Raw genomic sequence first — 27,590 nt, 5'->3', positions numbered from 1 at the left:
AAATAGATAATCTGGAACAGTATACCCGCCGAAACTCTATTGAAATACATGGAGTGCCGTATATGAAAGGAGAGGATAGTTACGCAATTGTGCAAAAAATTGCATCAGCGCTCGCAATTCCAATAACAAAACAATCAATTGATGTTTGCCATCGTTTAAGAACCCCAAGTGAGAAAAATCATGCAGCGATTATCTGTAAGTTTGTAAATCGTTACACCAAAGAAGAGTTTTTAGCCAAACGGAAAGTCAAAAGGAATTTATCCACAACAGATATAGGAACGACCATCGGTAGCACCATATAAGTGAACGAAAATCTGACTCCGCACCGTAGAAAGCTGCTTTTTAAATTACGTCAACTTCAAAAGGAGATGAAATTTAAGTTTACGTGGACCAAAAATGGAAACATTTTCGCTAGGAGAGATGAAGAATCCCCTATTCGCTGTATTCAATCCACTGAGGATCTTGATCTTATTAAGTCCGGGGGTCTTTAGTATGAGTTAGTTTTGCTTCTGAAACTGTTTTTTTTTTATATGTTATGTTTAGTCAACCATATATTCACCTTTATATCAAGAAATGGTTATCATTCGATTATTGTATGTTTATCAATCACCGATGTTAAATTTTGTTTTGTTATGGAATAATAATTTTAGGTTATTGTCATGTTTGCGTACTTAAATATTGCACATTTGAATGTTCGTTCTTTATTGGCACATTTTTCAGAATTCAAAGATATGTTGCAGGCAGCCAGTTATGACGTACTAGGAGTTACTGAAACCTGGCTGACGGATCAAATAAATACTGACGTAATTCAGATTCCGGGATACAATTTCATACGTATTGACCGAATTACTACCACTCGCGGGGGCGGGGTAGGTATGTACATAAGAACCGATTTACATTTTGATGTACTGCCCATAGATCCTAATAATCAAATTTTAGAACAACTGTGGATTAACTTAAAACTGAATAAAACAAATTTAGTCCTCGGAGTAATGTACAGAAGGCAGGAATTTGCAGGTGCTGAATTCTTTGAAGCTTTTGAGGATTCACTATCCATTGCGATAACGTACGGTAGTCGTATTCTTTACATGGGAGACCTAAACATCGATCTATTGAAAGTTGATCACGCTCTTTCGATTCAGATGATGTCTTTGTTACACACGTTTGGTCATAAACAAATCATAGATGTGCCGACGCGGATTGGTAAAACTTGTAGCACACTTATTGATTATATGGTAACTTCCGATGACATTGATGTATTAGAATCCGGTGCAACTTGTATGGATGGTATTTCAGACCATCACTTAGTATACTGTAAATTTCCTACAATCTGCTTAAACAGTTATAGTCCTACTTATTACACTTACAGAGACTTTCGTAGATTTGATATTGCCGCATTTGAAAGTGATCTCATGTCACATGACTGGCATCAAATGTTTGCATTAACTAATATTGACGAAAAGGTAAACTTTTTAAATTTAAGGATACTAGCTACATTTGATAAGCATGCAAGTCGTAAAACTGTTAAGATCACCAGACCGCCAGCCCCCTGGCTAACCGACAATATCAAGTTTATGATATCTTTAAGAAACAAAGCTCTCACCAGATTTAGGCAAACTAAAAAACCAAGTCACTGGGACTATTATAAACAGCTGCGTAATTATGTTACCCATGCGGTGCGATCCGAGAAAAAAGCCTATATTCTCTATGCTTGCCATAATGGCGGTATTACATCATCAACCACATGGAGGAAATTGAGGCAGATGGGTGTAGTTGCTTCGAGAAACAAATGTGAAATCCCTACAGCTCTTTGTGATGTAGATAAACTTAACCAAGCGTTTACGACACTTTCGGGTGTTAGAGGAGTTTGCGATACTGAATTACTAAACTTTTATAATGCTAACAGGGTTAATACATTTAAGCAACCATTTTTATTTCAGATAGCTACAACATCCGATGTCGTAAGCGCGTTTAACGCTATTAAATCTAATTCTACGGGATCTGATAACATTAGTTTACATATGTGGAAATTGTGTCTGCCACGTTTATTACCCTACATTTTGCACATAATTAACTCTTGTTTATTAGATGGATCATTCCCGTTACCCTGGAAGGTGGCTAATGTTATACCTTTACCAAAGGTAAAAGTGCCAAATGGGTATGGTGATTTACGCCCGATTAGCATATTGCCATGTATATCTAAAGTATTAGAGAAAATTATGTCAGCTCAAATTAGAAGCTATATTGAGAAGGAAGGAATTTTACCAGAAATGCAATCGGGTTTTAGATCAGGCTATAGCTGCAATACAGCACTCTTGCATGTTACTGACTCAATTATGTCCGCCATTGATCGAAATCATCTAGCAGTATTGATTTTACTAGACTACTCTAAAGCTTTTGACAGACTTAATCATGACTTATTGATCGCTGTTCTTAGGTATATTGGTTTTGATGCCATGTCGACACGTATGGTTGAAAATTATATTAGACATCGTACTCAACGCGTCATTTTTTTAAGGATAATGTGTCTAAACCGCTATCCTTGATCAATGGCGTGCCTCAGGGATCCATTTTGGGACCATTGCTTTATGTGATCTACACTAGCCAGATTACCAAATCTCTAAGCAATTGTGCGTATCACTTATACGCTGACGATACCCAATTGGTTTATACATTTGGTGGGTATGATATAAATCAAGCCAATAGAATAATAAACGTAGACTTAGATCGCCTAATTAAAACATCAGAAAGACATGGGTTGTTAATAAACATGTCCAAATGTTACGTGATGCTTTTTGGCAGAGTCAAGACCAGAAGTGATACTATTGCATAACTCCCTTGCGTATGAACTGAAAAACTGTACAGTAAAACAGTTTAATAATCGTTTTAAAAAGATATTATATCTGAGTCAGTTATGATTTAGTTAGCTCCTAGTATCACTTTCGTACCATAATCATTTCATATCATTTTTCTTTTTTATTTATTTATTTTTTTATTTCTCTTAGTTTGGTTTTGATTTCATGATTTTCTCATTCAAATTTACCCAATTTTTTGCTTTAGTTGGTATGAACTGCTTATCTGTTGCCATTACAGTTCTATAATGTATAAAATCTAATGAGAAGGGGTTAAGTGGTAGAACAGACGGTAGTTTATTCTACGTGTCTGAACTTCGCCCCATTGGGTTGTACAAAAGTATAAGGGTAAATCTATATTAATTTTATTTTTAACCAATCTGTATCAACTCAATAAATGGCTATTATTATTATTATTATTTTAAATACCCTGTATACATAAATCTGGCCTTGGGACCCTAGATGCAAACGGAATTAAATAGTAAATTCCCTAACCTCATACATATGACACATAACCTAAATTAAATGTACTGAAATTCCGATAAATCTGTAAAATGTAATAAGCACCATGACGGAGTTTATTAAAAGTGAAATCCGTCCGGTTTTCAAAGCGACAACTTTCCAGCACACCTCAAAGTCTAACAATAAAAAACGGGCTTGGAAATCTTTAAAACAAATAATTTCAACGGAACGATCTTTGCAATGGCCCGAAAACTACGTTCATTATAGCTCAATTAATGCGCCACCGTCATTTAAGCCTGCGGAGAAATTTTCTGACCTATCTGGATTGCCGGCGCCATACACTGATCCTCAAACGAGGCTTAGATTTGCCAATAAAGAAGAGTATGGTACGCTAATAGGTTTACCAATGGATATAACTGCAGGATACTTAGCTTTACGTGGTGCCAGTAGCATTGTAGGTTAACATGTATTTATTTGTAAGTAAACGTAACAAAATTAATCAATCATTATTTTCCAATTTGGAGAATTAAATTGTGCGACAATGTATATATTACGATGATCAACAGTCCAATCGTACGTTACACGATTTTCGTTACAATCGATATTTATCCGTAACTTATTATCATCTCTATAAACACAACTGAAGCAAATCTAAAAATAAACGGTCGTAAAGAATCTCATCCTTTTAAATTTACCTTGCTGCCTTTTATTACAGGTGGAAATCTTGTAATTTTCTTCACACCAGAACCAAAAATACTTCCATTTGCCTCTACACAAACAGAAGATGAATTAGTGATTGAACCTTTTAATGTACTTTCACTAGTCAGGCCCACGTAATTATCATTCAGATTTACATCACATTCTAAAAACTACACAAACTTACCGCTAATCTGATAAACAATTCCTTACCGTAAATTCAATCGAGTACCCCACATTAAATTCAATTCTTCGACTACATACGAATGAAGTTGTGTTAAGCAAAGATAAGGCAATCTTATTATCGTTAGTCAATGTGAAATTATCAGTTTCTACCCACGAAAACGATTTAATGGTAGTTTGGCAGACTTGTGGCAGAGACCAGGGACTCCACTGAGTGTCACCCTCATATTTACAACGCACCCTAAATGAATAATTCTGGTTCAAGTTTAAGTCTTTCACCAAGTACTGTAGATTAGGACCTACGGTGGTTAATGTTAGAGGAAATTAAAAGTTCGTTTAATTACCTATGTAACATGTATGAAAATTGCTTTCTAGATTATTTACAGTCCCAAATGCCCATTGCAAATGATAATCTTGAACATCGACGAAGTGATCTTCATTTTCCGAGATAGCCCATTCAACTAAAATTGCTCCGGGACGTTCCAACAAGGATGTTATCTGTAAAACCATCAAACTTGGCAGTCATCGACTGTATTGCTTACCTGAACTGGTGAAATGTGTATGACATCACCAAACTGACGACAAATGTTAGTTAAATTGCTTTCCTCATTGGTATCATAATGAAACGATATATAGGGAACTTCTTTTAAAGGGGGGACCTCGGGTAAACTACCTAAAAGAGTGGACTTTCTATTAAACTCCACCAAACCTTTTTTATTCGCCGATTTTAATAGATCATTGCCTTCATTAATGAAAGATTTCGTATTTGCTATTTTGTTGTTAATAATTGTTTGACATTGTCGTAGCGGGAGAACACCTTTTCTTTGTACTTCTTGCGCGTTGTTGATCAATTCATCTCGACGGTTTATTAAACTATTAGTTATTTCAGTTACTAAATGGGAAAATACAGTAGTAATTTCGGATTCGGTTTCTTTGGCTGTCGTATTTATTTGCTGCTCCGCGTTCCCTATTTCGACCTGTAAGTTAGTTAAAAGTTGTAGGTATTCATTGGCAGCTTTCAAATTTGCTTTAATGTTGTTCTCATCCATATTTTCAGTGAGTCACCATTATTTTTAAAAATTTATTTGTTTCTAACCTATTTTTAAATTGTAAACAGTTTGAACTACTACAGCTATTTGGTCTACTAGTTTGAAGTTTGAACTATTACATACTTAACCTCAACAATAAAGCAAGTGCTCCCTACAATGAGCTTTGATGGTATTAAAAGTAAAATTAACGAAGGGGATACCGTTATTCTGTATCTTACTATTCATCAAATTTATAGCGTAAAAGCGGAGGCCAAAACTGTCAGCAAGAAGGGTGTTCTTATTGAAAATATTTTTCAAACACAGTATGGTGCCTTAAAATGTGCAGACTTAATAGGGGTAGAGTATGGTGCGAAAATAAAATTAAGTAAAGGATGGGGATACGTGCTGCAGCCAACGCCGGAGTTATGGACGTTAACTTTACCTCATCGTACTCAAATTATTTACACACCAGATATTAGTATGATAATCTTGCAGTTGGAGTTGGCCCCTGGCAGTATTGTTATTGAAAGTGGTACCGGGAGTGGATCGTTATCGCATGCTCTCGTACGATCTGTGAAGCCACATGGTCATGTATTTACCTTTGATTTTCACGAACTGCGTGTGCAAACTGCAGAAGAAGAATTTAAAGAGCACGGTTTAAGTCAGTGGGTCACTGTGCAAAAAAGAGATGTGTGCAGTGAGGGTTTCGGATCTGAACTTCTGCACAAAGCGGATGCCGTCTTTTTAGATCTTCCTCATCCTTGGTTGGCAGTACCACATTCAAAATTAGCGATAAAACAAACAGGAGGCAGAATCTGCTCGTTCTCTCCTTGTATCGAGCAGGTACAGAAAACATGTATATCACTATCAACATTAGGATTTCACGAAATACAAACTATGGAAGTGGTGCAAACGCAATATTCAATTCAAACCAGATCGATTCCCATTTTAAATTTAGACTTTGTTAGAGTGAAAAAAAGTGAAGATTCGCAAGAGAAGAATGAAAAAGAGGTGGTTAGAACTGTTACAGCTGTACCGCCTCTTACTCAACCTGGGCATACTGGATTCTTAACTTTTGCCACACTACCTCCTATTTGGGCCAGAACCGAAGACGATAGCACGCTAATACAAACGTAGCATAAGTAAAAAATCTGTTAAATTAAATGTTTATTCACCATGGATTAGATAAATGTAGTATAGGTATAGAATTCTAAGGTCCAACTGTATCTTTTGTTTGAAATGAATTTTAAAATAAATCTGAATTTGAATGCATTAAACTGTAGGTTATGCAATTTTATATAAAGGGCCCTAAATAAATAAGAATGAGGGCTCCATTAACTTATGCTATCCCACATTCTTTCTTCTATAAAAGTTTTGTGCTGTCACCATTTATAAAATTAACAGTCCGTTTTTCCAATTGCTTTTTCTAGGAAAGTTTTGTGACATAGATAAAAAAAACTATTTTCGAATTCGGGAAATATTTTACCTGAAAGACAACTAATAATTTTTTATACTGGCACAATGTGAAGTTGGTCGGGCTTTCAACTGCTGTAATGAAAAATAGGCATTATATTAAAAAAATTAGTTTTCGTTGTTTTTGTAATTAGCCCATTTTCTAACAACACGAGGTGGAATTTAATTATGGAAAAATATGCGTGAAAGTTTTCCATTCAAACAGTATGAACTCTCATTATTTCTGATTAAACATTTTTATTCGCAAAAACCACTAATTTTATATTTCTAATTAAGAATGAAAAAAATTTAAAAAAAGAGACATGCCATTTAAAATCAATTTCTGATCTAACCGGAAGTGCCACCCTATCAAAATTATCTCTTAAACCATAATTGAGATAAACCACATAACAAACACCAAGTCAAGAAAAAAATGGAAAAGCACATACTGTGAGATAGTGTTACTTGGCATCTTCACTTTTTTTCCTCGTGAATAGTAACAAAATAATTTTTTGATGGCACAATCGACATATAACTACCACAAAACTTTTGTAAAAAAAGAAAGGGTGGCCAAGTCAATGGAGTCAAAAATGAGTACTAACAATTGATGAGTCTATAACCTCTACTTATGTTGATTCTTAATTCGTAATATCACAACAATTTACTTCACTTAACAAGAATAACGCAGTAACAATGTCAATTTCACAATAAACTATGCCAGATGTTACATACACTAAAATGAATCTTTAAGTGTTACGTTACTGCTCACAATGAGAATAAGTGAAACACAGAAAAGTTAACTCCGTTGCGGGCAACTAGTTTGAATAATTTTTGGCTTCGCGTCAGATTCGGCGACAGCACCGAGAGCGGTGTGGACAACGATACCCGGTTGTCCGGGGCTCGGCGGATGTACTTCATGAGATGAACCGGGGGTTAAGGTTGCCAGTGCGGCTAAAAGATCATGATTAATTATGGGCTCACCTTCGGGACGAGGTTCCCAGTCGAGTGGCGGAGATGAGGGCGGCGAAATGAGGAACTGTTTAAAGGGTGCGGGCGGTTGCAAGCTGCTGTTCTTGACTGGCGTAACCGGTTGAGCAAAGTAACAAGTAATTACAGATTCTTTGATTGGGTATTGATGCAATTGTATGCGAGCGCTCGCTGCTGCCAATGGGGTTTGAAAGTTTACACGTAAACGCTTAAAACTGCGCAACCATTGAAATGTAACTTCAGAATCGTACATACGAAATAATTCCTCTAGTTCTGTTTTGCGATCTACAACTCAAAATTTAATTATCTGATTATATTAAACGTAATAATTACCGGGGTTTATGAAGACATCATCGTGAATGTTAGTGACGATTAATGACGTTGGTAGATCCTCAAATTCGTCGTCGGTGGTACGATCTGGACTATCAACTGTGGCCTCTGCAAGCAAATTTGGATGTACATTCGGGAGACCATCTTGATCGTTAATGATAATGTCGTCTTGATTGAGTTCGCAATTATTTTCTGCCATATCGCCGTGTTTTATGTAGAACAGTTCAGTCTCTCAAAAACAGTAAACAGAAGACTTTAGGTACTCATGTTTACAGAACCCCACATTTTGGCTGCTTAACGTACTGTTAATTAGAACCGTAAAACTATAATTACTTATTTAGGAAACATTTAAGCCGAAATTTCTTCGAATTTTTTTTTTTAACGTAAAATCAGGAAGCGCAAACTAAGGTCGGTGAATGTGATTTGGGTTGCACTAGCGATCGACATTTGACATTTGACCTTTAAATTTTTCAATATTTTTAAATCACTGGCAGATTATGTAGTTGGCAACCCTACTTATAAATACAGGATGCGGCATACACTATTGCAATTCTCAGAGAACTGTTTCTTATCTGCATTGATTATACACACATCGGTCTTGTACCGAAGCGAAGACTTAAAGTCTATTGTAGGTAGTTTTAGTATCACTCCCTTAGGATGTCAATCTGTTTGAAGAAATCTAGATTCCTCCAGGGAAACAGTATCTTTGTAGCATTCCCGAAGGCTTCTTTATTCCCCTAAAGAACCCGTGCTAGGCGTTCACTTTTTATATCACAGTGGCCTACTATACCTATATATGCAAATGAGTTTTTATTCGTCTTGGAAAAATGAGTCTTCTTCAAAGCTGATCCCATATTGTAGAGGTGTCTTTTCGCGCAGTTGATAATGATTCATTAGGACACTTGCCAAAAGATACAAGAGCCATAATTGACCGAGATGTTCTATGTAATATATACTAAGACAACATTAATTGAGATCGACATTTTATTATATTCCAAAAGCTTTATAAGTATAACAGATACGAAATTTAAAAAAAAAGAATATTTTGTTAAATATGAATTTACTATCAAAATTGACTTGAAGTTGCACTGAAATAAATTGGCATAACATAAATATGTACATTATATAAAAATAAATAAATGAGAAGATAATCTGGACGGCAAATTATAACGGTTCGTGACTAGCAATGCTATCCATTTCCGGATCACTTTCAGCATCAGAGCTTGAACTAACAGCAATATCACCGGCCATTGCCACTCTTGCGTACTCATCGGTATCGATCGATTTGCAAAAATGGATGGCATATTTCAATTTTTCTTGCAGTACAATCTAAAAAACGATATTTACTACACTAAAACTTCCCTCTTTTACTAACTTTGCAAGAATATCTAGGCATCTTTAACAGAAAAAAGCAAGTGTAGCTTTCGGGTAGGAAATGATCGGGCGGGCTATACTTATCCAATACTTGAATAACAAAATCGCGGCCCCTAAAATCGGCAATAGTGCGCGGTAAACGAGTACGTCCCCAGACGAATCTTAGAAATAAAGATCTTTCTTGGTTAGAAAATTCTTCCATAACTTCCCAAAACCATTGCACTAAGGGGGCGCTACTATCTACGCCTAAAATTGGTAGTTTAGCAACGATTTTAAAATATTGCCCGAGCATTACCTTTATATGTGGCAACTGACTTTAATAAAGCAAGTGGTATGTCGGGTGAACCACACACCATCGTTTCTAATTCATAGGCATTAAACAATGACAATAGTGGAACAGGAATGACACGAGATAAACCGTCACGTACCGCTTTTACCTGTTCGTCAAATTCGTGCAATCTGAAACGTTAAGTAGTTAGAAAACCTATTAAATTTAACATTAAATGTACCTGAAATTCAAAGCGAGACGGACATATTCCAATCGATTTTCGTGAGTGATCCTCTTGTACTTAGAACTAAGAGGAACGTCTGTACCGCACGAAGAGGGTGTAGAGAATGGCATTTCCAAATTTTGAAAAAGACGTTCGTCCGATGTCATGTCACGAATGCATAACAATCCCGGCACATAATCTCTATCCATTTCGGTTAAATCGCCGGGGGTCAATTCCATTCCTGCTAAAAGTTTCCACATCGGTTCTGCCAAGTTGATGCTTAATGGTGATCCGGTCCGAATGGCAATACCCATTAACACTCCTGCAGAGAAATGTTAGTAAAATGTTGATATTGAGCTATTAATTACCTAGAAATCGAAACATGTTCAGGTGCAGACATGTTTTAGCAGTGGGATTTAGTAAAAAGCAGTCACGATTAGTGCCCGCCTCGTCTCGACCGTTTGGTGTGGGAATTAATAACGGAAGTGAACCATTTTGTAGTTCGTCACACATTTCGGCAATACTTTCACTGTAACCCCCGCCACAGTCATCCACACTTTCACCTACAAACAGCATTTAAAATAATGCAATAATAGTGCAAGGATTTGTACCGATAAATTTAACTTTCCACACACGATGAGGTAAGGCCAGTGCTTCCGAGGTAAGCAATGGTAATTTTGAAACCATCTGTCCAAATACAGACTTCATCCCATCGATGCCGGCCAAACCGCCTCCTTTTCGAGCCCGTTTGACTTGTATTCTGTTTAATTCAATAACGGGTCCATGCTGTTTATCACGAACCATTGTTGATTGGATGACCTTTCGGAATGTGGCTTCTTTGATGGAATAGACAAGTATGTTGCGTAATTCTGAAAGAGATCCGGCGCCCGTAATTGGAAACATGGCAATGCACGGACATATTAATTCGGCAAAGTGATGAAGCAAAATCAATCGTCGATGTAGTACAAGCATGGATACGTCGCGCAGTAAGTCATACTCAAGTGGCGCTTGCGCGGGCAGATGAGAGCACGAGTTCGCGTTGTTTATCGACCAAGCTAAAGTGTGTGCGGAACCACAGGCAACATTGGTTATTTTCTTTCCTTGCAAGACCGTAACCAAACGAGGACGCTGAATTGCATTTGTAGTGCCATCTCCCAGTTGTCCTTCATCATTGTCACCCCAAGTGAATACTTCTCCTTCATCCGAGCAAGCCACACAATGCAAAGACCCTGTTGCGATACTAATTATTCGCTTGCCTTGCAAGGCAGCCACCTTCTTAGGTCTTCTCACGTGATCATCGGTTCCATGTCCGAGTCTATGATAATCACCCTTTCCCCTTCAAAGAGAGTCCAATAAAATTGGGTTCAGCGAAACCACGCATACGTACCAAGTGTAAATACTACCGGAACGAGTTAAAGCAACTGAAAATTGCGAACCACACTCGACCTTGATAACTCCTAAGCCCGCTAGACTTTCAATTTTCATGGGAACTTTGCAACCGTCTGAACCACCACGACCTAATTTACCGTAGTCACCGTCTCCCCAAGACCACACATTATCGTCGTCTGTGATACACAACGTTTGCGCATCTCCAGAACCGCACGCAACGTCTGTAACTCGATATCCCAGCAATGCTTCAATCTAAAATGTTTAATTTCACACTTATAGGTATTTTGCACTTTTGTAAAGGCGCGAATAGATTGGCAAGTTTTCGCACGCAAGTTGCTGTCTGACAGCACTGATAAAAACCGTAAGCCGTAAGTCAACTTGTGACAATTATCGTGACTTTTGCAAAAAAATTTTGAAACAGGCACTTTTAAGGCTACCTCAAACCAACGCGAATTATTCGCAGTGGCAGCGAATTTTTCGCGGCCAAAAATTCGCTCCATTGTAATTATATTGCGGCTTATGGAAACGCTCAGACATACGCGTCAGTTTGCCGTTGCAACTGCGATTGTGCAACGATTTTTTCGTCGAGATTTTTGTTTCGTTCATATCGCGCGATTTCTGTTTCGCAAGCAAAACAAAATGTCAAAAACGGAAGCTTTAATAGAAATTGTTAAAAAATGAAAAACAACTGAATGCTGCCTTATTAAGGAAAATAAAATGTTAAACAACTTTTAATTATTTTAACTCGGAAACAGTTGCATTTAGGTACATTGGGTACGAAGAATTGAAATATCGAATAATATACATGGTGTTCCATTAAAAAAATGCAATATTGGTGTGCCACGCGTTTATGATCTACCCGGTATAATTAAAATTACTACGGCCTAGTGGACATTAAACAAACTTTTGTATTTTGACCTTGATGATGATCCATTGCATGATCTTAAGCTTTTTAAGAACTGAACTATTGTTAAGACGTCTTAAGGGCTTTTAAAGGGGCGGTTGCTTAGCATTTTTTGGATCGGTTGTCGAGGAGGTAATTATTAACGTGCATTTTAGAAAATGTGTTCTGTATGCAACATAATCGTGGCGCCTAAAATCGGAAATGGATGTTAGTTAACTACCGAAAAACTTACAGTAAACTATTCCGGTTTAAAATTTAGTAATCAGAAAATTATACTTATACGCAGATTATATACATGCAAAAGTCCTGTTAATTATCATGAAAGTATTTTGTTAACTATTGTTTAGATAAATAAATAAATTCATTTAACGTTCATTTTAAAGTTACATGTGTTTTCCATTTCGCACATTTTCTCCGATACAAACTTGTACAATCGGTAATTGTGTCTATTTAGTTGGGACATTCTTATTTGATATTTTTCTTTCTTCTAAATTTTTACTCATGAGTAAGTCTTTTGTACAACCTCATTTTATCTATAAAACTGTACAGGGTGGCCAAATAAGAATGCCAGGTACTGTATCTGGGAACCTGTCCATCGTAGAGGCTTGCGGTAAAAAAGTTATTACTAAAACGGCCACGAGAAAAACCTGGAAGATATTTTTAAGTTCCTGAAATGGCCGCTAGGGGGCGTAACTGCAATCTAAAAAAGTGATGTTTCGTCTGAATTCCGCTATATTAACCTAACAAAAAAATGCCCGGTCTTTGAAGTCGACGATAATCTGAACCTTGTTTGTTTGACAATTTTTGCTGTATCTCTAAAAATGAAGTGGTGGGGGGTATTCAAAGGTTTCCGTAAAAAACACCCTGTATCTTCCAAACGGCTAAGCCGATTTAATCAAGCTCGGGTTAGTTCAAAACAGCTATTCTTCAGCTGCAAATATTATAATATTAAAGTTTTGTTAGTTTCACATGACGTGACGTTAGCTCACGAACAAGATACGAAGGATCGTATACGATTTTTAGTAGGGAAATTATTTGCCACTTGGCTCGTATTCGGAAACCAGACTTTTGATCCGGCTCATATTCAATAGCATGTCTCTTTTCGCTCTCATCAAGGTAGATATGTACAGGTACCCCATACCTTCACTTCGCGTTTAAAGTACATACTCCTTTTAAATATATATTTTTATATATTATATTTTAAATATATACAGGGTGTCCCTTATGTTTGGAATATACTATATAACTCGGTAAATATCGACTGTCTACAACATATTTCTATATGAAAGTTGTTACGCCACTGCCTTGCAGTTTAGGCAAACATTTTAAACACTCATTGCGATGAAAACAATTTTACTGCCAATTTCGTTTTGCCTTCAAGGTTTAATAAGAAACGTGAAAATTAATGAATAAGTAAATGTTCATTTTGTACGATTTATTCGCTAAAGTGTGAGGCACTAGGCGAATTTCACTGCCGCTGTCGTCGCGGAATGTTCGCTATCGCTGCAGCTGCGAATAATTCGCATTGGTTTGGGGGAGCCTTTATGTGTACTTCAGGAATCTACTGATTGAAATTGGTGCATAAATCATTTGCAGCACCAACCGATTTAACTGTAATAAGTTTGAGGTGGAGGTAGCCTACGTTGTACTTTAAACGCCATCTGTGCAGACGATTTTAGAGTTTGTAACTTAATTATTCATAGGGATGTAGACAGTTGTATTTGTTTCTTTGGAACTCGCGTTTCCTAAAGAGTAGTGTCTATTAGTGCTGGGCGAATAAATGAAATTGTTATCGATTTATCAATAAATCTGTTTAGTCCGATAATTATCGATTAACGATTATTCGATAATGATCGATGACTTTTTATACTTATCGATAACTTTTGATAATTATCGCTAACTTTTAATAAAAATCGTTAATTGTCGATAATAATAGATTATTGAAATCTGTCGAAAATTGTCGATCTCTGATTGTTATTGATTAATCGAATAGCGATATTCATCGAGAGAAAACTATGGATACTTTTTCATAAATCCTATTGATATAAATATATTCTCAATGGATACACTCGTTAACAATTTTGGTTATTTGGTATTGATATTGATAATTTAAATAAAAACAGGATGTTTTGGAAAATATTAAAACAAGTATAGGTATTCCGTAGTTTTCTGAAATCAAAGGTGATCAACTAGAACTAGACAATAATCCTCAAAAATTTGGTACATCCTTCAATAACCTCAAAATTATTAGTTTTTAACAGAAACGGTAATTAAGCATAATAGTATGTATCTAATTCACATCAACCAGCCTAAAGTAGGTTGTGAATTGTGATCATATTTTATAAGTGTCATGCCAATTCCCGAATGCTCTTACTTGCTTTTGCGATAAATCGATGTAAGATTAATCGGTAGATTATCGATTTATCGACCAATCCTTTAAAATTAAATTAAATTAAAATTAAAAAATGAGGTAAGTAAATACCTTAAATTACACCCTTTTTATTCTGTCGATGAATTTTTATGTGCGGAATGGCACCTGTAACTATTACTACTTTTTTTCTTTTGTAGTACATGTTTTTGTTTTGTTTCTTTAGTGTTCGTTTTATCTACACTACTTGATGAATCTGATATAGTCGCAGCACTATCATAGAGTATTTACATTATTATTATTATTATTATTATTATAAAATTACAATTAATCGATACATTTTTCAATAATTTTCGATAAATTACCGATTAGTTAACCATTTTTTAAAAAATTAATCCACTATCTATTAATCGAAAGTTGATTAATCGATAATTATTAATAATTATCGATTAATCGTTTCTGTGGAAAGCACTACTTTTAATTGCCTAATTTATCGATTAATCGATAAATTTTTTTAATTTATCAGTAGCCGATTAATCGATAAGTTATCGATTAGTCGTTTTTTTGCACAGCACTAGTGTCTATTACTTTACTTACAAGCTTGGGTTTTAATTGATCTTCGCTATCGCCATGACCTAATCTGCCATACCGTCCTTTACCCCATGTAAATAGCTGTCCAGAGCTTGTAATAGCTGCAGAATGAGCTCCACCACATGCAATATCAATAATTTCATAACCTTGCAGTGCCTCTACAACTTTCGGACGTTCACATCCACTAAAAAACACATAACCATTATTTGGGCAATTAAAAAATGAATTACTTTCTGCTGCCATGACCTAACTTGCCATCGTCTCCTTCACCCCAAGAATAAACATCATTATCAGCGGTCAATGCTAAACAATGTTTACCACCGGAATTCACTGCAACTTTCTTAATAAAAATGTGCTGTATCGGCTCAACCAAAGTAGGGACTGATACGGAATCAGTTCCTCCAATTCCCAAACGACCACCGGCTCCATAACCTAAACAGTTAACGATAAATGTCGAAACAGACATGCTAAAACCTTACCGGTTGCATACACTTTTCCATCTGCTGTAACAGCGGTTAGTGTTTGCTCCCCGCCAACAATTTGAACGGGTCGCAAGCTGGATAAAGCCTCACACACCGTGGGAACTTTTACTTTACCCCCTTCAATACCACCCAACTGACCACGATGGTTATGACCCCAACCGTATATAGTTCCCGAGCCTCCCCACGACAGCGTCCAATCTTCTGGGCGTCTTTAAAGCAACGTTCTAAGAGAATGTCAATGGTACAAACACCTACCTGTTCAGCCAAACCAGCAGCTGCTCATCCTGTTCCCGTTTGAACAGATCGTGCTTTTCGTGCTCCCATACCTCGGTGGTACCATCGGGCGTAATAGCAGCTAGCTTTTTTCTAACTTCCTGGCAAAAATTCTGAGGTAAAGCACTTCGATGTATTAACGCCTTGGCAACCCTGGCAGCGTGGCAGTACCTTCTAAACCAGGACCACTTGTGATTATCAACAATGCCTACTATTTTGTCCAACTCCAAGTCACACGCCAATGCAATTAACACCTAAGGGTATCGTTTTGCAAAAGTGGTAGAGTAAGCTGGACCACTTTTAATGATGCTTTCAAAGGTCACCTTCCTTTCATTAAACAGACCTGTTAAGACACGGCCAGGTGACTGTGCCCCCGAAATTGATAATCAATCATAAACAGAGTGACCCTCAAAAATCGAAAAAAAAGTGATCCAACAAATTAACTGAGAGGTTACCTTAAAAAAATCCGAATGCATGAGATGCAATCCTGCACGTACTGAAACCTCCTCATATTCATACTGCCGTAATAATGCTTGTGGTAATTCTTCGAGTAAGTTTCGTAGTGCACCATCAGGCGCACGTAGTTGCTGCAAATGAAAGCCTATTCCGGATTTTTTATCGTGTCCGGGTGTCAATAACCAGTGGAGCCGTTGCAGAGACCACATTCTTTGCGATGATGCTAAATTTCTTTCGTTACTAAACCATTAAAAGGACTAGTGACATACTTAGGAAGCTTATTTGTGAACAAGTGGCAAGAGCAGCTGCCAACCGTGACATTAAAGCACTATCAGCCGAAGTATACAGTTGGGAGTCCAAGAGGCAAATAACCATGTCCATAGATGGCTGACTGAGTACGGCGCGGTCAGATCCCAATTCTTTTGGGCTTTGGTTCGACATCACAGGATAGACTGTGAATTTCCAACCCCATCCGTTCACCGAACTGTCACTAGTAAACGACCAGTGCAACTCGTCTCCTAATTATGCACATAATATTATTATGTTAATAATATAGGTCACAGTGCATTTTAAAAAATTAAAAATTCGGACAAAATTGGAATCTCCCACCAAGGTTATGCAATTACTTTTATGGTCTAAGAGAAAAGAAAACCTTGCAAATTAAAAAATTGCACCTGAGGTAATAATCCCCTAAGCAAGAAAAATTATTAGAGATGGCCTTAGCACCTTGTATTTCTAACCAACACTATGGGTCGGTTTTATGAAAATCTGGTTGAACCCGTGGTTGGCCAACCTCGGGTGGAATTTGAACCCGTGGTTGAGTTCTCTTACGTTTTATAAACACTTTTAGAGTGGTTGGCCGACCCATAGTTGAGATTTGTTTCCTACTAGTGGCAGTACTGCCTCAGAAATTGGCGACACTCGTCATCATCCCACCGGTTGTAATGATTCACGCGCGAGCGAAAATTTCTAAGCACTCTTTCCCTTGCGTCCCCGTCTTCTGACGAGTTGCTGTCGTCTCTCAAAAATCGTCCTCCCCTGGGTTGAATAATAATAATAATAGTTTACGGCACTGAACACTTGCCAACACTCTGTGATCGAACTCTAACCTATAAAACCGAAACACGACGCACCAGTTGAGGCACAACCACGGGTGGGAGATTTCAACCGCTCGCCAACCTCGGGTCGACGCGAAAACTGGTCCACCTACAGTGACTTTATAAGGACAGTGGCCACAACTTATCATAATCCGTCATATTGGAGCTAAAAATTTGTTTGATTGTAGGATCAATATACCTTGTCATGTCAAGTTGTAACTGTAGAATAATTTAAAGATTCTGGTTCAGAAACAATCGTTTAAAACTTTGCAGAACAACCTACGGGGAAACCACTGATGCTTCTCAAATTCAAAAAGATATATGGATAATGGTATAATACCTAAGTATAAAATATGGTGCAATATCCAAAATGTACATATAAAATAAAGGCTTTGTATAAAGGTAATCATTAATCATTAAATTATGTTTGACATTTCAGTGTGTTCTGTCACTTCTTGTCCCTTTTCGCGTGTTTCTCCTTCCGGGATAAAAAGTATTACTTTATTTCCTTAAATGGAAGACAAAACACATTGATCTAGGCCACAGAGTACAAGAGATCAATATTTCTTGTGCTTCAGCAATCATCAATGTTAAACATTACACCAATTCAAGCGTATTTATGATCACAATTGCGTTATCCATAACCATAATTGAATTGGCTGCCAAGTTTCGGATAAGCTGCTTCTCTAACCAGTTTTCTATCTAAACTCATTAGAGAGAGAGAGAGACGGAAAACGTAAAATTGATTAATAATGACCGCCCACTTTCGCTTTACCATTATTTCTGTCAAATTTGATACTTTTCCATTTGTAAGTGAAAGTCATACAAAAACCAAAGTGTCAACTAGTAACGTGAAGCCGTGACAATCACAGGTGACACTGTCAAAACAGTATAATTAAAGTCACTAAATATACATAGCGATCAAAAATGAGTGACCGTCGAGTCACCTTTGGAATTTTTGTTTACATGGGAAATCGTACTTAACTTGAACTTCCAAAGGCAACTTGATAGTCACTCATTTTTGATCACCCGATATAAATAAATATGTTTGGAGATATCTGTATATAGTTTTATAAAACATGACAGTACTATGAAGTTAGGTTATAAAAAATGACAGCTATTCAGATTTTATTTGTCAATTTTTGTTGGCAGCAAATTTGCCCAAAAATGGCGGATGATTGCGGTACTTTCTATATCTAGTGGCTTTAAGTATAATTAATAATTCTAGCACGGAGTGTACCGCGTCGTTTTAGAGGCTTCCTATTGGCCAGTTTGGAATTTAGCTCCAATATGGCGACCGGAACCAACGACCAATCAAAAACGAGATACCCTGTTGTCGCCACTGTCTCTATAAAGTCACTGTAGGTCCACCCATAGTTGGAAGCTCGCGCGACGTTTATAAAGCACAAAAATCGCGTTGAACCTCAGCCCAACCACAACCGACTTTTATAAAACTGGCCCTAAAACAATTTGAATATTATACAGCCAACGCATGATCAGTGACATTAAATTGATAGTGCAACTGAGGCGTGGAACTTGACTGACGGTAAACTTTGTTAGACGCCATGAAACTGATACCTACTTAAGTATGAATCTGGCCGTTTAAGCACTACATTTAGCACGACCAGAAACATACAAGCCAAGTCTGAAACTTTGATGTGGAAGCTAAGTTTCAAACCAGAATACATAAAACATAAAAGTTACCAGGAAGACGTAGTTCGGAAGACCAATCCGCCCAGTCCCGACCTGAACGCGTTGCAACCACCCTTCCAGTACTATCTGTAATTTGAAGCGGATCGTGTCTTCTTTCAGTCGAACACCTTTGGTCGAACTCGACTCTCAAAGCGTCGGCGCCGGGTAAACGGACATGGCCTAAAATAAAAGATTGCAATCGCTTGAAAAATTCGCACACTTTTGGACCTCTAAGTGTAACATCGTCAACGTAGGGATGACTTGACTCCTGCACGACCGGATGGGGAATCAATGATAAAGTGTGAGTGTTATTGGCGGTGTCTTCTAGTTCGGTCACGCAAATTTCTAGCAGCATTGATCCAATGCTAGGAGTTGCACAGCCCATTGCTAAAAAATGTTGCTTGAAACGTACTCCTTTTTAAAAAATTCATACTTATTAGAACTGAGGATATAATTTGTTTCGCTTCCGAATCCTCAATGCGATTTGCAACTGCAAGTTTCAGCAGATCGACAAGAAGGCGAGCGTCGCTTTCAGTAAGTAACGAAGTAAACTCGTCCAAACCTCCTATGGCTCCATCCCCAACAACCTAAAAGGAAATATTTATTCATCACGAATAAATTGCATTTTATACCTCTGTATGTGAAGTAAGAGTGGCGGCAATTACCGACATGGCGCTGGTGGACATTCTGGATTGCTTAGAAGACAGACTAGCGGAACAACTACTAGCAGTCATCGACTGTAGCAATGCTAACGGGTTTTCATCACTTTCCGGAGTTGTTTGGTGACTCTAAACTTCATTGTTAGATGCATGTGATGTGCGCATTTATACATACATTAATATCACCTATATCGGCAAGCGACACTGGGGCTTCACCTGCACCGCAAATCAATTCCACATCCTTTGGTCGAGGTACATATGTCGTATTGGAAGAGTTCATAATACTGTCGGGCGGTGTGTCTGAACTTCCAGTACTTGCCTACAAGTCAATGATATTCACAAAGTATCCGAACATGCACTCACTTTGTTTGCAGTTGTGAGTGTGAAGTTGGTGTGGCTACACAGGGCTCTTATGATGCTTTGTCGCAGTTGTTGGATATGCATTGCATTCAAGATGTGTTGTAATGCCTGTTGTTTTGATGTACTGCTATCCAGTGACATGACAATGTTGCTTAGAGATGGTCCATCTTTTATGTTGGAATCCTCCTTTGATGGCTTTTCATTATCATATAGGCCTAGAATGGAAGACCCAAGTGGATCTTTGGCCACAGGAAAAATAACGGGCTCGTGCTTAGAAACAACCGGCGCATTTTGGAGCACCCAAGCCACTGAGTGTGAACTTCCGCATGCAACCCGATTTATAAAGACATCCTCCAAACCATGTACTAGTGCGGGCTTACGGTTCACTATTGTTGTCCCGTTACCTTGTTGCCCGTGATCATTATCACCCCACGCATACACCTGAACAACATTAATAAATTAACGCGACAGAATCAAAGGAATACCTGTCCAGTATCGGTGACACCCAAACAATGAAGAGCGCCGACAGCGATTTGTTCGATTTTTTTATCGCGTAAACTTTCAATCATTGTCGGCTTACGAATATGTTGATCAGACCCGTGACCCAATCTAAAATAGTCACCCTTTCCCCATGTCCAAACCTATAAATATCAACGCAGTAACATTAAGCCAGGCAAGTACCTTCATTCTTACTTCGCCGTGTTTAGTAAGTGCAAGTGAAAATTGAGCACCACACTCAACTTGAATTACACCCAACGAATTTAATCGCTCAATGTTATGCGGAATGCTGCATCCTTCAGAACCTCCGCGCCCTAATTTGCCAAAATCGCCATCACCCCATGAGAAAACCAAACCTTCATCCGAAAGCGCTAGTGTTTGGGCATCGCGGCTACCACACGCCACTTGTATAATACGATGACCAATAAGTGCTTTAACCTTCAATCGGCAATATCAATATTTAGTTAGAAGCTTTGAATTTAAATATAGGAAGGTGGTCAACTGTAATATTATGCTTTGTATTTCAAAAGATACATTTAAGTGCTTTTTTTAAGTATAACACATCTCTTGGTACTCACTGAATATTGGACTGACATACGAGGTAACTATGGGACCAAATAAGATAGTATGTGTGAGAAATAAATTCTATCATATTTTCCTACAGTAAAAGAGTACTTTTTTTCCGCCGTCTTCTCTAGAGGCAATTACAGATCAGACAACAAAAATGTATTAAGTAAAAACCTGTGTTTTGTACTAAATTTACTTCTAGTGTGCATTTTGGGATACCCTTTATATTATAATTCCATATTCGGTATTAAAACTATTGTTATTTCATACTATTTTTTCCCGTTTCTGTGACCATTTCAGAAAGTGTTTTGAGTATATCTAAACGCCTTCTAAATGTCAACTCTATTTCCCGCAGTTTCCACTGTAAAACGTAAAACCCCGTTTTTTTCAGTTCCCGTTCCCATGGGAATTTCAGGAAGTGTTTTAGTACATCAGAAACCTTTGTGGGCATACATACAACCATTGCAAAGTTTCAATTCAATTGGATGAATGGAAAGGAAGACATACAGATAGACACACATTCATCTTTTATAAACTACAAAGTACATATACATATAGAAATAGCAGGCCCGCCGCCATACATCAACGATCATCATTAGTCTGGTGAAATGTAGAAATAGTACAGTCAAATTAGATCAAATTTCCACGAATAGCGGAAGTAATTGAAAGAAAGCTGAAAATTGGTATAGAGGTACATTAGGGCTTGTATTCGAACATACTAAAAGTCGGGGGCGAAACTCCTAGAGCTTGAACCGCCATCTTGGAAAAAAGGTACTCCAAATGACTTTTTTGCTGATATCTCGATAATCGTGCATTCTAGCAAGTAGTTTCATATAAAAAAAGAAAGATAATAAAATTTTGTATACAAAAGATGGTATGCACTTTTTTGTATTTTTGATATTTACGTCGATATTCCACATTGAATATAGAGCATAATCTTTTTTCAGATATAGGTGCATTACTTTCAGCGCTCGCGTACTTTAAACATGAATATGTTTAAAAAATTGATCTAGTTGACATTTTAGGGCCTGTTGACCAGTGAAGAGAAGGGCAGTTTTATCTAAAATTAAACACTTACGACATATCGTACTCACTCAACAGATGTGTGTTTTGTATTTCTCATTAATACAATCACTGTTAATGTATAGAATTGTTGGCTGGGGGTATTTTATGCTAGTGAATCCTTATACAGGGTGGTGCCTAGCACGACGCAGCACAGGGATGTCAATGGTAATTTCTGTAGGTATAGTCAATTACTAGCTCCCCTAATTATTTTAGAGCAAAAGTCTAAAGAAGTTTTTTAGAGAAAAAAATACTGCATCTGTTCATACTATACTATATACTTATAATTTTCCGTTTTTCAAAATCGTAGAAATCGGCAAAATAAAAAATTACATTTTTATAAATCAGTGATGCTTGGGAATCTTTTAACAAACTACAAGCGCATCGCATCTAAGTTATCGTTGTTTGACGTCCAACGATTTTTATATTTAATTCTGTAATCTTGTACCTACTGCTTGGAATCGGCCAATTGGGTTACTTAACACTAAATACACACGTTACTTGGCGGGCATTATTTCCAGCATAAAACAACTTTAACTTTAACATTTCTCATCAGTTAAATACATGATAAACAATTTTATGATTAACTAATTTATAAACAAGTATAAATTTAATAAACGTCAAAGGCAAATAATGAAACGTGATCGCTGATTTTTTAGGCGCTGGTCTCTCAGAATACACGCCGCCCGCGACTGACGACGGGCGCGCACACGTCGCGGGCGACTGTCAAATTGTTTATAGGGAAACGCATGCATGTGGGCTCTCTAAACCGTAGCGGGAAGCGTTTATTCCAATCGCCGAATGTCACCCGCCGTCCGCGTCATTCAGTATTATTATATTGACATGGGCGATGCCCTTGTGTGAGAGAGACCATGCAGCCGCCCTCGGCCGCGGGTCTTGACGTCACCACCCGTCGCCCGTCGCGTTTAGCGAGCCAGAGAAACCAGCGCCTTAGGTAATTCCAAGGCATATCTATTTTATTGAAAAATGAACCTTTTTATTTTGTTAATTTCTACGGTTTTGAAAAACGGAAAATTGTAAGTAATCATATGAACAGATACAGTATTTTTTTCTCTAAAAAAACTTCTTTAGACTTTTGCTCTAAAATAATTAGGGGAGCTAGTAATTGACTATAAAGAAATTGCCCTTCACATCCCTGTGCTGCGTTGCGCTAGGCACCACCCTGTATAAGGAATCAAATGTAATGAATTTACGCCAACTTTACTGTAACAAAATCCTCCAGTTCATAAAAACATCCAAAATGACTGCCCAACATGCACTCTCATTATATATGCCAGGAAGACCATATACTTTTTCCAAGATCTGAAAAAACAATCGGTAAACGATGTGTTCAGTACATTGCTCCAAGGCTTTATTCCATTCTACCGCGCGAAATGAGAAAGATAACCTATCCCGCTTTCACGAAAAAAGTTCAGGTGTGGTTACTGGAACAGCGCTATGTACTATTTCGCGAATTGTTTAGTTTAGTTTATTATTTTTAGTATTTTTTTTATGAAATGAAGTCAAGTTTGATTTATATTTTTTTTTGTAATAGCCCCATATCCATTACAAGTAGTTCAAACGACTTCGGATTTTGCCAATATTTATTTTTCTTAGTTTCCTTATGTTGGTATCTTTTGTATTCGGCTATATAGTAGAAAAATAAATAGGTATATTATTATTTTCTTCTCTTAGGTGGTCAACAGGCCTTAACGTCAGCCAATTTTTTAAACATATGTTTAAAGCACGCGAGCGCTGAAAGTAATGCACCTACATCCGAAAAAAAGATTATACTCTATATTCAATGTGGAATATCGACGTAAATAACGAAAATACAAAAAAAGTGCGTACCATCTTTTTTATACAACATTTTATTATCTTTCTTTTTTCATATAAAACTTTCCTTGCTAGAATGCACGGTTACTGAGATATCAGCGAAAAAGTGATTTGGAGCACCTTTTTTCCAAGATGGCGGCTCGAGCCATTTGAGTTTTGGTCCCGACTTTTAGTATGTTCGAATACAAGCCCTAATGTACCTCTATACCAATTTTCACCTTTCTTTCAATTATTTCCGCTATTTTTCCTAATTTGACTGGCCTAAAATGCTAATATGAAAAATTTTATCAGACTGGGCGGCCCATTTTCTACAAATCATATTCTAATCACATTTGGCATCATTGTTGACCGTAAGAGCTAAATGTTCAACTACTGGGTGTGCTGGACTGTCGAGCGCCTACTGTAACTGTATGAGGTCAGGTAAAAAAGGTTATTGGACCTAACCTCATTTTTTTAAAATGGACACCCTGTATATCTTAATCTAAAAAGATAAGCATATTAAAATCTCTCTTCAAAAATATAATAATAATAATAATCTTTATTCTTCTCCTATAAACGTAATGACATGGAAAAAACAAATTTGAAGTCAAAAAAGACAGAAGAATCACAAGGCGAAGTTCAGATATACAAAGAGAAATCTTCGTATCCTGTTCTACCACTTCAACCTTGACAGAACAAACAAAACTTATAAATTTAATACCTATCCTAATGAAAAAATATAACACTGACAAAATTTAATATTGATTCAAAAAAGATTTTTTGTAATTTTTTGAATATTATCCCTGGGTGTGTTATATTTTTCGAGAGAAGTCAGTCACCCTAGTATAACCACTTAGGATAGCCAACCCTTTGTGGGAGAAAATTGTTTTTGAAATTGTCCAAAAACGATTTTGGATCCGTCCTGCATTAGAGACAAAATTCTGGTATTTGCTGGCTTATCGTTCCAAACCCCACACTTAGTACCAGATTTTTCTATTCTTAGAGTGTACTCCGAGGTGTACTCCCTTAAGAATGATTTCTTTGAAGAAATGATTTTGTATTTTAGTATTGTTTAACCTTGAGTGTGAGAGCACACGTACAGTCACTACATTTGTGTGAGGTCCTGGAAGGTTTTTATTAAGATGGATGTGGTATCCCTAAAATCAATGTCCTCATCTGCCCCGATCTCCCCTTACGAGATAAGTATGGGACCAAATAAGATAGTAAAAGCGTGCCAGGTAGAGGTAGCGTATAAAAAATTTCCAGCAACTCGATTAAAAAAAGTTAATTTTGAATATGTTGATCACAGTTATCCTTCTTCCTATATTTTATAGTTGTAAGTCAATCCCACCTGTTTCGGTTTCAGTTGTGTTATATTATCACCATGGCCCAATCGACCATATTCTCCAAGTCCCCACGTATATAACTCCCCACTACTCGTTAGGGCCGCAGAATGACTACTGCCGCAAGCGATATCTCTCACTCGCTTACTTCTCAAAGCGTCTATAATCTTGGGTTTGTCCAGATTTAAACGATTTCCATGGCCCAACTTTCCATCGTCTCCTTCGCCCCACGAAAATACCTAACCTCTCACATTAAAGTACATCGTTAACAGTTCTACAAACCTTTCCATCGAGTGTGAGACCAAGCGCGTGTTTTCCTCCCGAATGCACGGCGACTTTTTTAATCACATATTGACTAAGAAACGGAATTTGTCTCGGGAAACACACGTTGTTATTATGTCCTAAACCCAGTCTTCCATTTGTACCTTCCCCACAAGCGTATAACTGAAATTTGGACTGTTAAGTCTCATGGAACTATGCCCGAAGATTACCTTCCCATCCTGTGACACAATAAATAAAGATTTTGATCCCCCTGCGATATGAATTGGTCGTAGTTGACTTAAAAAATCAGACTGTACGGGAAGCTTCACTTTGGAACCTTTCATTCCTCCGAGCTGATCCTTATCGTTTAAGCCCCATACAAAAACGCGACATGTTGACGTCGATTTGGTGTATTCTAGACCTTTGGCGGAACGTTCCTCTTGAGCTTAAACGTAGGACATCAGTAATAATTTACAAGCAACTACCATTACCGATGTATGGAACCCCGGTTTGCTCATAATTCAAGTCCCAATCATTTGCTAAGAAGGAGACTGAAGCTTTCAGTGTATTGTGGCTTTGCGTTTTCATGCCGGTAATTGACAATCCGTGAATTTTACAGTCGATACCGCCATTTCGACATTTTATAATTGCAATTTCAATTAGAGGATAATGCTGAAATTCAACTAAATCACTGATTGCAAATACAACCACGGCTCACCTGATCAACATCAGTCAATAATGTTACAGTACTGTCTGTAGCTTTCACATTCACAACTGTGATTTCAGACAGAGAACTTACAGCACTACCACCACTAACGACGATAACCGATGGCATGTAACTGTTGTCGCTAGGATCAACAATCAGCTTCAAGCTCTTGATTACAACATCAGAATACATATCCAAGCGAATCCAATGCTACAAAGTGGAGTGAACGGATTACAAAAACAAACAAATTTCAATTACCTTGCCTTGCGTACCGCAACTTTGCCATAAACCATCTGGTATATCAAAGCGTGCGGTGTGCTCACGTGACGAAACAGTTATATTGCGTACACACCTGCTCCATTCCGTAATTAAACTTTGAGCTTCTAGGCAATCGTTACGAAAGTATCGTCCGGGCTTCCCCGCGTAAACGTGAGGTGCATCTGAAATGCAACAATCACTCACTACCTTTGCGCTTTACTTGCTTACCAGGCTCCAAAATTCTATTAAAGGAGTGCCTGTGATTCTTCTTCGTATAAAAGCAGTTCTCACAGAAGTCGAAGTTATTGCACACTTTACATTTAAAACGTACACCTTTGATTGGCGTTAAACCGCAACCGTTACAAATAACGCCTTCGTGAGTGCACGGTACAATTTCCATTTCAGAGATTAATCCCGTCCAGTTTAACTGCTTTGGGAAATCGACTGTAACGTCATGCCCGTTGGGTGAAATCGCTAAAATAATCAAATTTTACCCCTCTGTTGCAACATATTTCAAAGAACAGAATTTTGAAAAATTGATAAGTTATGCTTTAATTGTAGCAGCCAGTTTTTATGCGTTACCGTTTACTAGAGTGCAATTAATTGTGTATCAACTGAAATTATCACGTCCTCACGTCAAATGGGGTCTTAAATTGAACGTAGAATAGAAAAATTATTGTTCAGACTCGCACGACGACCTAAGGGGACGAAATCTCTTGTTATTTTATATGGGTGGAAGTGAGAAATGAAAGGCTGAAAAACTACCAATGTCTGTATACGTCTCAGAAACGGAAAGCTACACGTATAAGTGAAACAAGTTGTAAATTAGCATATGCATGATGACAGCGCTTTTTTGGTAATACAGATCAGTATTTTATTAGCAAATAGTTTAACACAAAATATACTAGTCTAGAACCTGCACATCTACACTATAGCAGAAAGCTTTTAGTGAAA

General features: G+C 37.4%; 4 protein-coding genes across 7 annotated transcripts in view; 2 read left to right on the top strand and 2 right to left on the bottom strand.

Annotated features, from left to right (window-relative positions):
- Window positions 1-8: 8 nt before the first annotated feature.
- Window positions 9-2,122, top strand: LOC116163950. Its single transcript, XM_031478078.1, has 4 exons — window positions 9-873; window positions 940-1,865; window positions 1,941-2,023; window positions 2,089-2,122. Exons 1-4 carry the CDS (start codon window positions 660-662, stop codon window positions 2,120-2,122), a joined length of 1,257 nt encoding a protein of 418 aa, XP_031333938.1. The 5' UTR covers window positions 9-659.
- A 1,253-nt stretch (window positions 2,123-3,375) lies between these two features.
- LOC116162657 (cytokine receptor-like factor 3) lies at window positions 3,376-8,405 on the bottom strand. 2 transcript variants are annotated; one of them, XM_031476313.1, is made up of 7 exons: window positions 7,994-8,405; window positions 7,655-7,945; window positions 4,736-4,866; window positions 4,538-4,691; window positions 4,224-4,492; window positions 4,010-4,183; window positions 3,376-3,965 (listed from the first exon to the last, which is right to left on the bottom strand). In XM_031476313.1, the coding sequence occupies exons 1-7, from the start codon at window positions 8,187-8,189 to the stop codon at window positions 3,810-3,812; spliced, it is 1,371 nt and encodes a 456-aa protein (XP_031332173.1). In that variant the 5' UTR covers window positions 8,190-8,405; the 3' UTR covers window positions 3,376-3,809. The 2 variants fall into 2 exon arrangements, with proteins under 2 accessions (XP_031332173.1, XP_031332174.1); XM_031476314.1 differs by having other exon boundaries at window positions 3,826-3,965; window positions 4,010-4,083; window positions 7,994-8,404.
- Window positions 5,363-6,575, top strand: LOC116162659 (tRNA (adenine(58)-N(1))-methyltransferase catalytic subunit TRMT61A-like). The gene has a single exon (XM_031476317.1). The coding sequence runs from the start codon at window positions 5,399-5,401 to the stop codon at window positions 6,356-6,358; it is 960 nt and encodes a 319-aa protein (XP_031332177.1). The 5' UTR covers window positions 5,363-5,398; the 3' UTR covers window positions 6,359-6,575.
- Window positions 8,406-9,013: 608 nt separating the features above from the next.
- The window catches only part of LOC116162655 (E3 ubiquitin-protein ligase HERC2-like), a 57,671-nt gene continuing 39,094 nt past the window's right edge, over window positions 9,014-27,590 (bottom strand). For 2 of the 3 annotated variants that reach the window (XM_031476309.1, XM_031476310.1), the window contains 28 exons: window positions 26,865-27,110; window positions 26,637-26,818; window positions 26,391-26,588; window positions 26,164-26,344; window positions 25,903-26,117; window positions 25,694-25,855; window positions 25,420-25,650; window positions 20,820-21,062; window positions 20,612-20,767; window positions 20,130-20,567; window positions 19,942-20,085; window positions 19,740-19,895; window positions 19,541-19,694; window positions 19,336-19,494; window positions 19,120-19,287; window positions 16,588-16,836; window positions 16,318-16,541; window positions 15,845-16,116; window positions 15,587-15,798; window positions 15,338-15,539; window positions 15,114-15,291; window positions 11,243-11,496; window positions 10,467-11,191; window positions 10,224-10,418; window positions 9,874-10,177; window positions 9,660-9,823; window positions 9,366-9,610; window positions 9,014-9,319 (listed from right to left, as the gene is read on the bottom strand). In XM_031476309.1, coding sequence (XP_031332169.1) covers window positions 9,155-9,319; window positions 9,366-9,610; window positions 9,660-9,823; window positions 9,874-10,177; window positions 10,224-10,418; window positions 10,467-11,191; window positions 11,243-11,496; window positions 15,114-15,291; window positions 15,338-15,539; window positions 15,587-15,798; window positions 15,845-16,116; window positions 16,318-16,541; window positions 16,588-16,836; window positions 19,120-19,287; window positions 19,336-19,494; window positions 19,541-19,694; window positions 19,740-19,895; window positions 19,942-20,085; window positions 20,130-20,567; window positions 20,612-20,767; window positions 20,820-21,062; window positions 25,420-25,650; window positions 25,694-25,855; window positions 25,903-26,117; window positions 26,164-26,344; window positions 26,391-26,588; window positions 26,637-26,818; window positions 26,865-27,110 — 6,422 coding nt within the window. In that variant the 3' untranslated portion in view covers window positions 9,014-9,154. Of the gene's footprint in view, window positions 9,320-9,365; window positions 9,611-9,659; window positions 9,824-9,873; window positions 10,178-10,223; window positions 10,419-10,466; window positions 11,192-11,242; window positions 11,497-15,113; window positions 15,292-15,337; window positions 15,540-15,586; window positions 15,799-15,844; window positions 16,117-16,317; window positions 16,542-16,587; window positions 16,837-19,119; window positions 19,495-19,540; window positions 19,695-19,739; window positions 19,896-19,941; window positions 20,086-20,129; window positions 20,568-20,611; window positions 20,768-20,819; window positions 21,063-25,419; window positions 25,651-25,693; window positions 25,856-25,902; window positions 26,118-26,163; window positions 26,345-26,390; window positions 26,589-26,636; window positions 26,819-26,864; window positions 27,111-27,590 lie in introns of all 3 variants that reach the window. The other variant, XM_031476308.1, reaches the window with a different exon arrangement.

The sequence above is a fragment of the Photinus pyralis genome, unplaced genomic scaffold, assembly GCF_008802855.1.
Source record: "Photinus pyralis isolate 1611_PpyrPB1 unplaced genomic scaffold, Ppyr1.3 Ppyr1.4_LG2, whole genome shotgun sequence".
NCBI lineage: Eukaryota > Metazoa > Arthropoda > Insecta > Coleoptera > Lampyridae > Photinus > Photinus pyralis.
Note: the sequence above shows the minus strand (reverse complement) of the source record. Positions and strands in the feature narration are given on the sequence as shown.